The 16,687-nt window shown below is 38.3% G+C and overlaps 1 protein-coding gene across 1 annotated transcript; it reads right to left on the reverse strand.

Moving 5' to 3' along the window:
- Window positions 1-460: 460 nt before the first annotated feature.
- kiss1ra (KISS1 receptor a) lies at window positions 461-16,224 on the reverse strand. Its single transcript, XM_037681799.1, has 5 exons — window positions 15,972-16,224; window positions 11,321-11,445; window positions 1,948-2,083; window positions 1,640-1,878; window positions 461-838 (listed from the first exon to the last, which is right to left on the reverse strand). Exons 1-5 carry the CDS (start codon window positions 16,222-16,224, stop codon window positions 461-463), a joined length of 1,131 nt encoding a protein of 376 aa, XP_037537727.1.
- Window positions 16,225-16,687: the final 463 nt, after the last annotated feature.

Consider the following 16,687-nt stretch of genomic DNA (forward strand, 5'->3'; position numbering starts at 1 on the left):
TGTTGCGGTATTACATGACAGACTGGTACTAGGAAAAGAAATGTGTTGCTTTGGGCTGCTTGTAGAGTGAAATGTGTAGACTCACTCACATACACACGTTTGTAATCATGTCTTCACAGTTCTGATGGTAAAAGTCACATTACTTTAACTTAATGTTTCTTTTTTTATGTCAATTTCAAAAAGTGTCACCAGTCTGTCACGTGGTCAGAAATCCTCTGAATATTCCCATCACTTGTAACGCTCCACCCTGCAACTTGTTGGAACGGGTTCTTCCAAAAGTCTTCCTGTGCTTCAGGAAAATCCTAAAAAATCTTCTGCTTTTGTCAAAGACCCACAAATCTTTTCAGGTTGAGCAGAGTCTTTGCCTTTAAGATCAGACCCGTGTTCATCCATCATCACTGTGATGTTCTCGGCCTTTACAAGACCGTAAGCGGACTCTTGGATTCATCGAGGACCGGAATCAGTTTGTGCTGTTATTGTTGCCCTCCTCTGCAGCAACAAACTTGATCTCAGCATTGGCAGTCCTGGAGGCCATGCTGCTATCTCTGACCTTGTGCTTAAACAGGAACGGGAACGTTTTCTTGAAGGACTTCTGAAAACTGGCTCCCATGAAGCCATAAACGATGGGGTTGACCGATGAGTTGGCGTACGACATGCAGTTGGCCCACGTCTTGATCTTGTACGTTGCATAGTTCGGTTGGTAGTTTGGATGGAAAGATTGGAACAGGACAAAGATCTGGATTGGACCCCAGCAGATGGCAAACAGGAGAACGATAACGACGACCATCTTGGAGACTTTGCTCCTGATACTGATTGTTCTCTCAGACAGAAGATTGACCTGAGGAAAAATCAAAAAGGAAGGGTGAACTCTTAACTTGTGACTCAGAAACTGCTCACATATCGATACACTGACCTTGCAACTAGCAAACGTTAGCAAAAATATTTGCATTATCTATAAATAAGACAGATATTTGGAAATTGCTGGATTCAAGCTCAATATTTTCTTTGTATCTTTCCAGAAAATCTTATAAAAGTCCCATTTTAAATTCCTAAAATACTCATTTGCATTAACAACTCGGTCACCTATGTGTCTGCATGTATTTAAAACTTTTTTTTTGTTATTTTTTCATTTTATTTACAGACGAATTTAACAAATACAGAAAAAAAATTTGATAATGGTGAAACAAAACTCTTAAAGTTAAAACCGTAGCTTTGTACTGAAGCTCTTTTTATTGTAAACTAAAAGTAACTGCCATATAAATAAACTTAATTGAACTGAATTAAACTTTAATTTTATGATTTTTTTTAATCTGTAAATTTTACTTTAAATAGGATCTTTTTCTTCTCAGTTTTTTAATTAAACATATAATAAAAAAAATGGAGTTATAAAATCAATTAAGCAGCACTTTTCACCCAGCAGTAAAATTGTGACTTTTGAGGATGCAATTATCCTCTTAATTTATGTTTAAGATTTTCATCAATTCTGCACAAAAAGTGTTAAACATTTAAATAAAGCAACTCAAAATTAAAAAAAGGTAATTTTTTAAGGAAAACCGTTACTTTTTTAACGGCCAATAGTTTGTAGCACTGATTCACACTCATGTCTGTGATTTCAAAATAAAACAAACCGAGTTCATACCTGATAGTTGTTGTCGACGGGCTCTACTGTGGGCTGGCCGACTCTTTTCACCATCAGAGAGTAGCAGAAAGAGATGGTGAGCACAGGCAGCAGGTAGGCAGCAATAAACTGGTAGAGGATGAACGCTCTCTCGTGTGTTTTCGAGGGAAACCTCTCCATGCAGTACTGTCTCGGCCCATACCAGTAGCCTTCCTCTATACGCTGGTACATTAAAATTGGGGTGGACAGTATGAAGGAACCTGAGCAGGACACGTGTGTTAAGTTTAAATCATGCATCTTGGTTATTAAGTAAGAGGATGACAACATACCAATCCAAATGCAAACGCTGACAATCATGGCTACTTTTGGGGTGCGGTGGCGGAGAGATTTGAGTGGGTAGACGGTGACGTAACAGCGGTCCCCACTCATGGCAGTCAGGGTGATGCACGTGGCTTGCACTGTCACCTGGCAAATAAAACAAAAAGAAACTTTTTCATATGCCGTATTTTCCGGCGTATAAGTCGCTCCAGAGTATAAGTCACATCAGTCAAAAAAAAAGCATCATGAAGAGGAAAAAAAACATACATGTCACGTTGGCATATAAGTTGCATTTATTATGTGTCACGGCTGACCTGTTGCATTTATTATGTGTTTATTTAAAGGTCAAAACAGCTTCATTTCACTTGGGTGGTGTGGCGCCATCCATCCATCCAACCATCCATCCATCCATCCATCCATCCATCCATCCATCCATCCATCCATCCATCCATCCATCCATCCATCCATCCATCCATCCATCCATCCATCGCAGCCAGAGCCCATAGCTCTCCAGCGTTCCTCCACCTGCACCTGCTGAGTGAAGTGAGCGTGCACTGGAGGACTCGTCGTTGCAGTTCTTCAAAATTTAAAGTGCCAGTCAAAAAATGCGTTATGCATATGAAAACAAAAAACTTATATAAGTCGCAGGACAAATCTGGGAAAAAAAAAAACAAACAAACTGTGATTTATATGCCGGAAAATACAGAAAAATACAAAAAGTTTGTTAAATGTGTCAAGCTGAGACGTGCATCAAGTTTCTGTTATTGCAGGTGACATCCCAATATTTGTTGTTGTCAAGTTTATTAATATTGATTTTATTTTTGTCTATGAACAAATCTCACAACATTCAGAGTAAAAGAAAAGTTTCAAATGTCACCATCCTAACATATTATTGGGCGTGCATTGCACCACCTTTAAAATAATCAATGCTTCACTGGAGTGGAGGTGGGGAGAAATCCCAGTAGAAGCAAATGTGTTTTCAGAACTAGACTGGAGGAAGCAGAAAGCGGTGGTCAGTGCCGCGGTCTTGTAACCCTGAGGTTGTGGATTCGAGCCCGGGTTGCGTTAGGAAGGGCATCTGGCGTAAAACAATTGTCAAATCTTTCATGCGAGTCCGCTCGCTGTGGCGACCCCTGAAGAAGAAACGTCCTTACTTACTGGAGGAAGCTGAAACATTAATGAGGAAAAAGTTTTCTTTAATCTTTCACAGCACCCACACAGCTCTACAGGCATCATTTATCATGTCAAAACATGGGGAATTGATTTTCCTTTCACACACTGAATGCCTCTTTTTTGATCAGACTGACACTGTTTTGGCACCAGACGCTTTCAGAAAACAGCTGCTTTTCAGACTCCACAGCCCGAGTTGTTCACTGAAAAGCAGAGGTGGTTGTTTTTTAACTTAGATGTAATGTTTTGTACACAGTTCGATAAGTAAGGGAGCGTCCTGCGGTGCTACAGCTGCTAAACTGTCTATGACGAGCCGCAGTTTGAGACATTTTTCTGCCACGGTTTGGTGAAGGGCTGCACTTAACATCACCATGGCAACCTGAACTCACAGCTGATGGACATCTGTTCAGCACAGAACCCGTAATTTATCACATTCAGCGGATTCACTGATTTTATTTCACCACGTTTTTACAACTTGACTTAAACAAATCAACTTTGTTGCACTGCCAAGATCTAAAAGTGATGACTAGTCAGTAAGTCAGCTGAATATGACCAATTAAAGGCTCCGTGTTGATTTCTGGTATTTTATATGACTCTGTTGCACGTTGATGCTGTCAGCTGAGCTGCTAATGGTTAGATAGTGCTGATAGGTCAACTCCTGATTTAAGCTGACACTTCCTGCCACTGGCAAATGCTTTACCCTCCATTTCAGAATGAAACTCATCCGTACAACCATGCTTCATCATTTCTGCCCTGGTCACCACCTGGTTGATTGAAAAGGAACGCACCCAGCGTCACACAGCTCCTTTGTTATTTAGTGTTTATTGAAGAGACAAGAAGGATGCTCAAGAAGCAGGTCAGATAGTGATAATTCATATTGTCAGGCGACTTTGACCATCAGAGCAATGAACAATATTTCAGGGCATCTTCTGTAAAAAGACACATCAAGATGAGACTTCTAGAAAAAAGTTTTAATTAAGATACAAATATTACAACTAATAAAAACCTAATTGTGGTCAAATAATTCCTTCCTGTGTTTTTTTTTTTCAGTATACAAATTTTGATACCTACATACCTGCCTTTATAGGAAGCAGAAGTTAAGCAAGTGTCTTTTTGCTCCAGATTTTCCCTTGATGTTTTTTGGTGGGGTTAATGAGGCTGTACTTTTTTTAATTAGAAAAACAACTTGAATGATAAAGAAGAGGGGAAAAAACTTCAAGGGGGAGCACATTCAAAGAGAGAAGAGAAACACGGGGAGTCTGCATTAAATGTTTTTCATTTGCATACAAACATATCAGCCAATTTCATTATTAATTAACTTCAACGATGCTTCAGAAGGATGCTAATTAAAACTCAAACGTGTGTGCAGGTGGAGAGTTTTCAAACTTTGCAAAGGAAGCTTTCCCGTACACAGTTCTTCTTTTTTCCCAGCCGTCATGCTTTATTATGTGAACATTTTAGAGCTGTAGCTGGATAGTATGTTCAGTCTATGTCCTTCTTTTCTCTGTAATTCCATCTACTTTTCTGTTTTTGTTTTTTGTTTTATCTGCAGCTATGAAGCCATCACCCATTACCTTGAGTTTTAGAGTACCACATCAGGATTTCAAAGAAGAGGATGAAAAACACTGAAAGGGTTCATAAAAGGTTCTGTGCTGAGGAGGAACGAGGAAATCACCACCATTCTTGACATTTCTAGGAGCTTTGTTGCTCTACAACCTTCTTTAATATGTTCAGTGCTTTTTGTCTTCTGCATTTAATATTAAAATAATTAACTTTTGCACATCTTTTTGTTGTCATCAAAAATACTGTTTAGGTTTGTCTAAGAGAATAAAATGCACATTTAAGACAACAAGAACCAGTACTGAACTGCATAATTTAAAAAAGCACTGTTGTATTAAAAAAAAAGATAATATAATAAAAATAAAAGTGTGCTAGTAGAATCCCAGGACTTTCTTTAATATAGTCTCTTAATAACTTAATGGAAAATGTAGTAAATATTTCTAATTAGCATGAATGAATGACTGGAAGCCAAATTTGATTAAGAGTAAGCCTAATGCTTTTGCACTCACTGTCTTTATTTTCACCCGAATGTTTTTAAGACAAATTACACATTTATTTGATCCAGCCCATTAGTTTATTCACAGAAAAACAACTTAAACAATGTGGAGATGATAAAAACATCCCCTCCGTTGGAAGTCTACATCATCTTTTCACCACTTTCATAGGATGATTATTAAATAAACCTTGAAAAGTAGTATAAAACTGCTTGCTCCCTCTGTAAAAAGGAAGAAATACAACAAAATGTTTCCATAGAAAGTAAAAATGTGTAATTTTCTGGTCTCTATTCCTTTTGATTCCTGGTGTTTTTGCCTGCTTCTCCCCTGTTGCTCCCTCATTCTTTGTGACTTGACACGACTAGCTGGCTGTGATCGTGGCTTTTAGTGGACTCCAGTGGTCCAACAGCCAATTACCTCAGACCTCTGTTCATTCTTCACATTTTACAGTTCAACTCACTAATTAGCGTTGAGATACTGGTGAGCCAAACCACAAAAGAAGATTTAATTGTTCATCCTTTATTATTCAAATTTTCAAAGATTTGTATGCAAAGGAAAATCTTTTGGAATGAAGCTTAGCTGGTTGGTTTGTGCACCCACTGACCCTTCCCCATTCCCATCATAAAGTGAGCGCATTAGATAAGACTTCCATAGCCAAGATAATTTATACTATGTTCTTGTTCAAGTTCAAGTTGTGTTTATTTGTCATATGCAAGGTTAACACGGGGTTAACGGTACAATGAAATGCTTAGGATGAGAAAAACTGATTTGTCTTGCTAAAAAAGAAAATCACAGAATAAACAAACAAGAAATACTAAATGCACTTAGGGTACACAAAAAAAATGTTCCAAAAAGTGAAAAAGCAATTATAATATTTACAATGTCCTAAAGAGCGATAGTAAACAACAACATGGTAGAATATAACGGTGCAAGCAGGATGAATTTGAATGAATGAGTATTTCAAGCTTTTTCTATTTCACCTTTATCATGTTTAAGTCATTAACTTCCTACGTATAAGTTCAACCACAAACTTCACCACAAACATTATGTATATATAAATAGTTACAAGAAGCTCATTAATGTTGTTTTTCATCAAACTATCATCATCTTCCCTTTTTTTGCTGTTATCAAGCAGGCGGTGTAAATCGACCTGATTCATCCTTCTGACTGCCCTCCACCTGTCCACATCATGGATGATCAAAGCTTTAGGAAAGGCTTATAAAACCTTGTTGGCTGGAAGGAAAATGGGCCCGTAGAACGTTACTGGATGCTCTTTGCCTTTACCCTTGATCACCTTTTAATTTGAAAGTTTTACCATCTTTCCTGTCAAGTTTACTTCCTGCTGCAGGCTTATCTTGTGGAGGGGGGAACTGCTTTGATTAGCCTGTTTCCACCCTCCATTGTGGTTGCTTTCTTCCTGCCCTGCTGTTTCTATTCTGCCTCTCTTCTGATGGTCTCTCTTCTTGGATAGCTTGCTGGCAGTTTGGGCTCTAAACACGTGGCCCGTTACTCCAATCTTCCTCCTTTGACGCATTCTGGTCATCACTTCATCTTTTTTTGGTCATCTTCACATTTATAGTGCCACTCTATGTCAGTAGTAGAACATCTGTTCTCTTACTCATTGAATAATTGACTTGAGCCGTGTGAAATAAATGTTTTAAACACAGTTTTAATCTCCTGCCACTTATTAAAGATCCAGCCTGGAGGGGAAAAAAAATGGTGACGTTGAAGAAAGAATACAGTTTTTAAGATATCTTGTTGCTACTTTGATTATCACCTGCCAAGGCAAAAAGCAGGTTTGTGACAGTTAGCAAAATATCTCATGAACTAGTTTATACATTTTAAAGAAATGTGCAAAAAGTAATTTTTGGACGTATGTATGCAACAGATTGAGCCAATTCAAGATGGCCACCAGAGCTAAATGACATTCGTTTACACAAAAAGTCACCCAGTTTTACTGACACTGAGCTAAAATATGATGTGGTGGTTCTTGCAGGATCAATAAAGTTCTATCGTATCTTAGCTGATTCTGACCGTTATATTGTGCATAAAGTTATTTTTAAACTTTGACCAAAATGCATGCAAGTCAGTCTTTACTCAACATAAACATACTCTTGCATGAAAGGCTGTGGGTGATATGCATCCCTTCAAGAAGCGTGCAGCTTTTAATTGAATATAAAAAAAATTAACCCAAACAAATAAAAATACTTATCATATAAAATAATAAGTTTAATTTGTTATTGTTCATCACACTTTTGCTTCCTTTTGGATGTGTTAAAATGGATAGTACCAGTGGTGTATCCCATATATATATATATATATATATATATATATATATATATATATATATATATATATATATATATATATATATATATATATATACACACTTTCAAGGATTCAAGGTTCTTTATTGTCATTCGCACCACACGTGGTACATGAGGTGGAATGAAATTGTGTACACAGGCTCCCAATTACATCCAACAAAGTATAAAATGTAAAAGAAAAACAGTAATAAGATCTAAGATATGAACTAAGAAAGACATTAATTAAAAATACAGTAAGCACTAGTAGTACAAAAACAATACGCCGAACAGCAGAACAAACATGAGTCTGTGTGAGCAGATGAGCACGAATGAACACATCAACATGAAACAGATCAGCGGCATGTTCTGATTTTTCTCAGTGATTATTCTGGTTAGAGATTCATGAGTCTAACAACCTCAGGGTAGAAGCTGTTCCTCAGTCTAGTGGTTCTACACTTAATGCTTCTCAAGCTCCTTCCTGAGGGGAGTGGTGCAAAAAGTGTGTGTGCTGGGTGAGTGGGGTCCTTCAAGATGCAGGTGGCTCTCTTCCTGCATCTAGAGGTGTAGATGTCTGTGATGGTGGGGAGACTGACTCCAACAGACTTCTGTGCAGCCTTCACCACTCTCTGCAAAGCTTTTTTTTCTGCAGCTGTGCAGCCTATATATATATATATCACTGGGGCTTTGGTGTATTGTAACATTTTAGGCATGGTGGTGCATTTGGTAGGACTGTTGCCGCCCATAAGTTGCTGGTTGAAGTTCTGACCCTTTCTTGGTGGAGTTGGCATGTTTTCTCCAAACATGTACTGTATAGATTTTGTCTGGGTACACTGATATTGGCTCTGATTTCCTCCAACAGACCAAAAACATGCATGGCTGATGGTAACTAGGTGTGAGTGAGAGTGTGAATGGTTGTTTGTCTCATTTGTCTCTATGTGTCCCTGTGATGGACTTGCGACCTGTCCAGGGTGGTGGGGTGGAGACAAGGAATCGTAAAAATACAAAACTGAGTGGGACTTAAAGTTGGAAGACCTAGTATGAAGGTTGATTGGGAACAGGTGTGGGTGGCAGGCTGACTGGAAGGACACAGAGGAGACTACTGAGGGTAAATGAAAGATGGAACAAAAGTGTCACAAAAAACACAAAAGATCAAAACTGAACAGGAAAAAAAAAAAAAGACGCAAACGACCAAGAAGCACAGATAGGACAACTTAAAACTGCATGAATATCTTAAAAAAAAAAAAAAATCTACAATATCATCCTTATTGATCTAATAATTCTAATTTACATAACCTGGCACATAAGCTTATTAGCCTCAGAAAGATTATTAGCCTCCATATTTTTAAAAAAATGCAAGCAACTGAGAAAATTATCTCTAGTCTCTTGATAATCACTGCAAACTCCAGTCTCCTCAACATTTATTACTAAATGATGATAGATCTGATAAAGAGAAACTCATTAAAGAATTTTCAGGTTGAGATTAGAAAGTGCCAATATGGTGGTTGTATTAAAAGAGAAAGGCAGACTGCATGTGAGTGGACTGTGGGAGAAAAATCTGCTCTGTTTAAACAAGAGAGTTCATTTTTAGACTCCTCACACCAAAGGCATATGAGCCACTAAATCAACAATAGCGTTAGCCGATTTTCAGACTGACTTCCTGAAGTTTTATTCTCCTGTTGTCAATTTGCTCTTGCTTTATTTAAAAGTGATTCCAACGAACTTGATTTTCATTAATGTTTTATCGGTTTGCTCATTGATGAGCACTTTTAGCTGAGTCTCCACATAAAAACAGAACTGAATTGATTGGATTCGTTTGTGCAGTCACGTGCACTAAAAGGGGAAAAAAATCAATTCTTGATTTTTTTTTTCTCAAAGTCCAACTTTAGCTCCTCTTGACACATGAGAAATTACTAAACGATCGCTACAGGAAAAGATGTGGTTTCACCCTGTACATCCAAAGCTTACTTTCTGAAAATATGAATAAAATCTGTTCCGTACAAACAATCACGCAAAAATGAAAGCATCCTCGCTCTGCCTATGTGCTCCATAGCATGCTATGAAAATCATTTGTTTTCAAACAGAGAAGTCTTATATACAGACCTCCTGTCCAGTATTGCTGGCAGCAAATTTATGCTCACAGAATACAGAACTGTTCCCTGAGAATTTACTGGAAGATTTCATCATCTGGCAAGCCACAGGTTGCTGCAACTATGCTATTCCTTCACACCGAGGGTGGTAATGGCAAATTACAACGATACAATCACTTTCTTTTCTCAGGCTCTAATGGCCTTTACTCAACCACAAGAGTGGCGGAAAATGAAGGGGAAGAGAAGGGAATTATATACAGTAAAGGGCCTCTGGTTGAGACTGATCTGCAGCAATGAGGACTTTCAGCCTCTGCAGATGGGGACAAAATGCTATACCTGCCATGACAGATTCCCACTCCCTGAAGGCATCATTGAAGCACTTGGAGTGAACTCCTGCACCCAATCTCAGCCTCTGCTTCAATAGCAGCCTTCCCATGTGCAGTTAGACCTGCTCAAAGCTCTTTTGAAGATGGCGTTGCCATATGTGGGCAATAAATCAGCATTTACAGCAGACCCATTTAAGAGTCAAACTTCTGATTGCTTTTTTTCTTCCTTCTTTGTATCGGCAGCAGTATCAGTCTTGGTAAGTGATGCTTTATTTACAACGTTGCCAAAAGGGATGCATTAAATGGAGACTGATTTTGAGCTCCATGTGGTCATTATGCCCTCATCCAAAGAAACGCACGGCAGTCAGGTAGACAGATACGTTAAACGAGAACGACCTACCTGCAGTTTGGCTTTCAGTGCAAAGTTAAAAGTTTGAAACTAGTGTTCAGAATATTCTTTAAAATGTGGAGAGTGAAAAGTAAAGACAGCTGCAATTGAAATGAATCATGTAAAATGCTTTCTTTTTAAACTTAATATACAATTTTATGCATCATTTGTTTGGACACATTTGCTGCATGAAGATACCATGTAAAAACTTTAATTTCCAGTATCGATCATGTTTAGTGGATTCATTGAAGCCATGATGCAAACCAAAACTCAGAAGACTTGAAGGTAAAACAAAGAAATTAATTTATTAAACAAGAAACAAAACAAAAGGCTGATGAGGCTGCAAAAAAAAAACCTCAAAAGCAGAAACAAACACGGATAAGGAGTGAACAAAGTGACAATGAATTTAAAGAGGCAGTAATGACAGACAACAACAAACACCTGGAGTGATTACTGAATGGGAACAGGTGAGGGTGGTAGGCTGACTGAAATAAACACCGAGTATGCTGCTGAGGGTGAAATGAGAAATGACACAGTGAAAAATAAAATACAAGTAAAACAAATACAAGCATCAGAAATACTTAATAAAAAATAACACAGAAGACATGACTCTTGACAGGAAGCAGAAAGAGTGTGTGTTGCGGCTACAGCATGCCAAGTGCAGCCATCCATGTTTGTCTGAAATAAATCAGCTATGCTCTTCAGTTCTGTAGCTTCTCATATGGAGAAGACTTGAGTGCAGATTGTTCTGGTTTTTCAGAAACACTGAGGTCTCCAAGCATCTCGAAACAATCCACTTTAAAATGTTCATTCCAGTTTGGATGCTGAGGGAAAAATAATCAGTCATAGATTAAGTTTGTGTAGATCTTCAAGAACCGGAAGGCAAAATGTCAAAAAAACAAACACATTGATATTTCTTGGAGGTCAACACTCACCTCATGTCTCTTTCAAATTGATGCAGTTGAACTTTTTTCGTCTTCTAAGCAATTATGTAACGTTACAAACTATGGCTGAAACGGTTTATGGAAAAAAATTAACGATGCATCGTTTTACCTGCTGCAGAAAGGCAACAAATTTGCACATGAAGTTGCCAAAGATCCATCCAGGGAGGGGATAGAGTGTGGCGGTGAAGGGGACGCAGCACACCAGAAAAATGATGTCAGTGGCAGCCAGGTTTGCTAAACAAGGAGGGGAAATTAACCGTGATGTACAATGTGCAGCACAATGTTCTAACACAGTCTCACAAATACACAAGAGAACCAAAACTGAGTCACTGTGTCCACAGCTGTGACTTTCAGGGTGTTTATTGAGTCTTTTTTATAATAATGAGCATAAAAACAGAGAAAAATCATGTTATCATTCAGTTTAAACTGCTGCATACACAATTAAGAAATAATTAAATAAAAGAAAAGTTCTGGCGTGGGTCTACAAACATGTGAAACCAGTGAGATTAAGCCCATTACCAACTCTTCCAGTAGCTTTTATGCACTGTTGTTGTTTTAGTCACTCTTTTCCAATACATACTGTTAATTTTATGCAAGGACAAGCATGTAGGCTGCAGCCACTGTTTTTAACAAAGTTCACTATATAAGTGCATCTAAAAAAAATTAGAATATTGTGAAGAAGTTCCATTTCTTTTGTCAATCATTTCAGAAAGTGAAGCCCATTTATTATTCATTACGCATGGAGTGAAATATTCCAAGCCTTTATTTCTTGTCATTTTGATGATTATGGCTTACAGATAATGAAAAAAGAAAAGTATTCATCTCGGAAAATTATTATTATTAATAAATTATATTCCACAGCCTTTGGCAGTGTGGGCAGGAGTCAAGTCCTGCTGGAAAATGAAATCAACATCTCCATAAAGCTCGTAAGCTGAAGTGCTCTCAAATGTCCTGATAGATGCTGCGTTGACCGTGGACTTCAGAAACCTCATTGGACCAACACCAACAGGTGACATGGACCCAAACCATCACCGAATATGGAAACTTCACACTGGACTTCAAAGCAATGTGGATTCTGGGTTTTTCCACTCTTCCTACTCTGGGACCTTGATTTCCAAATATCATGTTAAATTTACTTTAATGTGAAAATAGGACACTGAACCATTGAGCAACAGTCCAGTTCTTTGTCTCCTCAGCAGGTAAGACACTTCTGACATTGTCTCTGGTTCAGGAGTGGCTTGACTTGAGGCATGAGACATTTGTAGCTCATGTCTAGGAGTTAATCAGCTGATCAGGGTGTGACACCAGAAGTTTACAATATTGAACCTCTTCACAATATTCTAATATTCTGAGACATTGAGTTTTGTTTTTCATTGTCTGTAAGCCACAATCATCACAATTACAGTAAATAAAGATTTGAAATGTTTAACTCTACGTATATGTAAAGAATCTATATAATTTATGATTTTCACTTTCTGAATCTGCTATTAACAGGTTCACAGGCTAACAGGACTAGAAGGTAGTAATAATGGCACCAAGCTGTACCCCAGTGGTTCCCAGCCCTGGTCCTTGAAGAACACCGTCCTGCATTTTTTAGTTGCTTCTCTGCTTTGAGACACCTGATTTGAATGAATAGGTGATTAACAGGCTTCTGCAGAACTTAATGAAGTAATTAAATCATTGAATCAAGTGTGTTGGAGCAGGGAAACAACTACAACATGCAGGATGGTGTTCCTCAGGGACCAGGGTTGGGAACCACTGCTGTATTCTAACCTCCACAGCACTTTTCCACACTGGGAGTTATTTTTGACAAAATGTTCCTTCCCAACACCAGTAACCCATCGCTTGTTTCTGCCTTGGTTGTTTTATTTTGAAAGGATTACAAAGTATAAACCATGGTCACAGGTGAGCTCCACCAAACATTAGACCAGTGAAGACGAAGGAATATAAAAACAACCCAGTGTTAGCAGCAACATATGTGTGCAAACACAAAGCATTTTCATTTACCCTTTATTTATACAGGTAGTCTCATTGAGCCACGAGAACTCATTTTCAAGAGAGACCTGTTTTAGGGAGCAGATGGTGGGGATTAAGGGCCTTGCTCAGGGGCCCAGAGAGGGGAGAATGAAGATGGAGGCAGGTGTGGGTCTTTCACCTTTTCCACCCACATTTTGATGTTGATGGTACCGGGAGTTGAACCTGCGACTTTCCGATCACAGGCCCATCTTCCAACCTCTGCGCCACCACTCCCCCATTTGCACCATCTAAGGCTTTATCAGAGGCAGAACTTGTAGTGTAGTAAGTAGACTACTGCAATTCTCAGACACATTTTTTGTTTTTAACAGAAACATGGGGAGTGGGCAATATAGTCCTAAATTATGAATCAGCTTTTAATATTAGCTCTCTTTAAAATTAATGGTGTAAATAACAATTTATATCAGTACTTCTTTCTCTCTCGGGTTTGAAAATAATTGATAATGCATATTCTGGAAGTGGGGGTATTTGAGAAGTAATGATTAGAACTTATTAGGACAAAGTCTAACTCAGAATAATGTCAGACATTTGATAGCATCATCACAACAGGTTGTGTTGTTGTTTCAGTCACTTCTCGTGAATATAATGTCGAGTACCCAAAGATTGCTTCAGAATAAGAATGTGTTTAATTGATGGTGATGAGCTGTAGGTGAGTTTTTAGTCAAATAAAGATCAACACTGCTGACTGACTGCGCCTCTACACCTACACACACAGATGCTTACAATGTCCTTAAGGAGTGCTTGATTTAAATTCACGCTGCCAACCAAACACTGGAAAACAAAAACCGGTACTTGTTATTGAAGATCAGATCAATCCGAACCTGGCTCTGTGGCTCTTCCGTGTTGATCCATTCTGACAAATGTGCTGCACACGTTCCCTGTTTGTTTTAATAGCTGATCTAATCACGTTGTAGTCACTGAACCGTGATGTTGAAGGGCCTGGACAGATGGTGCAGGTGCTAATCAAATGAGGCTACGTGTGATTTGATATTACAGTTTTCAAAGCTGTGGCTTTGGGATATTCATGCTAAAAATCATGTCAACAAACAAACAAGGAAGCCAAGTTCCTGCAGTAAACCACAGATCTGCAAACATATTTGTTTTCTTTTTATGCATTTTTCCATTTGTATGTGATCTGCATTTAGTGTGCGGTTCTGTGGGTTTAAACTGAGTGAATCTATCCCCTGTGCCTCAGCTGAAATCACAGCTCTCCTGAACTCGGATCAATCTGCCAGGTGTCACATCTGTGTGTTGTAAATACCAGAAGAGGAGGTGGATGTAACTCCTTTGTCCTCTGTTGTTGTAGTTTTATACTAAAGTATAAGTAGTGTTAAAAACAAAAACTAACAATCCCTGGCAGAAACTGTAATCATTTCTGAAGTAGATGCAACTTTAAGGAAGACGCTGCTCTGTGGTATCAAAAAGAGTTGGAGCAGCGTCTATAGAACACATAATAAACACAAACAAGCAAATCTTTTCTCCGCTAACCTGAATTATAAATATTCTTTATTTGTAACAATCAGGAATAGCCTGTTTAAATGTATATTTTTATATTGTGTCTTAAAAACTTGTTGCAGTTTTTTGAGATGCAGGACACATCTGGAAATCTTCCTCTAATGTTTCATCTCCTGATTTTACACACAATGTTTGCTGTTAGGAATCTGTGTAGCAATGCTCCAAACTGAGCCAGTTTGAGTAGTTTTGAAATTTCATGCAATCCATTAAACGTCCACTTTCATTAAGAAAATCCATACTGTAACCTTTATGTTAGTAAAAACTGACCACTCTTCACACAAGTAGAACCAGATAACTTAACATTTGGGGAGATTTTTATTTTTTTGACAGTGTTTGGAGGATTGCATTTGATTTCCGAGGGCTGTCAAAGTGTGTTTGCCTAAAAAAAGTGCATGAAATTAATGAGTCATTCAGAAACTTGAGGGAATTTTATTATATAACAGCCATCACTGAATGTAAAATGTCACTCTCATCATCAGAATCAGTCATCACCAATTTACTATAAACAAATATGTGTGTTTCAGACTAAACCAACAACAAAAAAAAAGGATCAAGCTGACTCATGTTTCGTGATGGGGGTGCATCAGTAAAGAATGAACAAAAGTCGGGGCACACTGCCACAAAACATATATATTGATGTTTCATTTCAGCTTGTGTCTTCACCAGGTCAAACGTACGAGGCTGCATCTCTGTTTATTTGGCAGCAAAGACCCTCTTCAAGGACATTCAAGCTTTTTTCAAGAAAATACAAAGCAATTTTCTGCACTCAACACAACTGTATGAATGGAGAAAAAAAAAAAAAAAGATATGCACTGAAGACTGACTGCAATCCTGATCTGCTTCCAGTGGGTGGTGTGGATGATTTTGAAACAAATGCAACAGGACTGTGGTGTCAAAAACTTATTTGCATAATGATTTTTGCACTCAATAGGACAAAGTAACACCTAAAAATGCTTCATCACTTAGCATCATTTGTGCTAGGAATAGTAATAAGCTTTACCAAACTTACTTTTTAACAATTGTAGACCTAAATATTAGGTTGATCAGATAAGTAAATGTAACATTCACTGCCTTTACTTTTAATATTTGCACTTTTATATGATTTTAACATGGATTCAGTGTTGCCCCGCACTCTTTTCTTCATTTTGATCTTAAGTCCCTTTTACAAATGATTAGAAATCAAAAATACACACTTGCCAACTTTTGCTCACCTATGTAGAAGTTGGTGGCCGTCCGCATCTGTCTGTGTTTGGAAATGACATAAATGACCAGAGAGTTTCCCACCAGTCCGACCAGCATGATGAGGGAGAAGAACAGAGGAACCAGCCAGGCGTCGGTGAGGAAAGGATGCTCATTTCCTTCCTCCTCTGCACCGTATGAATGTTTTCCCTGAGAGAAGTTTGCTTCGGATCCGTTGATCCCAACCAGCTCGGTGGAGTTCCACGGCTCCTCGAAGGAGTACATGGTGTCGGAACAGTGGGTATCGTTGCAAGAGAAGTGAGAGAAAGACTGAGGGGAGCAGGTGGAGTGAGGGGTAGAGGCAGAGACGGCAATTAAGGGGTGCACAATGTGTGCAGTATGCTTTCTCTTGCAAAGCAGGAAAGACAACTGATGAAATGAAGCAAGAAAATATTAAACAAATTATGGAAAGTGTCCAAAAAGAGTTGGAAAAAGAAGAAAGTATGATTGTTGTAGACCGCAAGAAGAAAGTTAAAGAGGCAGCAAAAAGCTCAAAAGAAAAAATAAAGGGCTTAGACTAGAGAATACTGTTAGATTAAAAAAAAAAACTTGCAGGATAAAACAAATAAAACAGGATCAGACTGACAAAGTGTCTTCTAAAACTGCAGCAAAGTATTCATTCTACTGGAGCCTACCATGGAGAGCATCTGGGTTTGAATCGGACAAAGAGTCTTTTCCTCAGCGCTAG

This window comes from Nematolebias whitei, chromosome 9 (genome assembly GCF_014905685.2).
Source record: "Nematolebias whitei isolate Nwh7 chromosome 9, NemWhi1, whole genome shotgun sequence".
Lineage (NCBI taxonomy): Eukaryota > Metazoa > Chordata > Actinopteri > Cyprinodontiformes > Rivulidae > Nematolebias > Nematolebias whitei.

Coding starts and splice junctions, on each gene's coding strand:
- kiss1ra (XM_037681799.1), bottom strand. CDS start 16,224: ATGTACTCCTTCGAGGAGCCGTGGAACTCCACCGAGCTGGTTGGGATC. Junction 11,446..15,971: donor GGCCACCAACTTCTACATAG/GTGAGCAAAAGT, acceptor CTCCTTGTTTAG/CAAACCTGGCTGCCACTGAC. Junction 2,084..11,320: donor TTGTTGCCTTTCTGCAGCAG/GTAAAACGATGC, acceptor TTTATTTGCCAG/GTGACAGTGCAAGCCACGTG.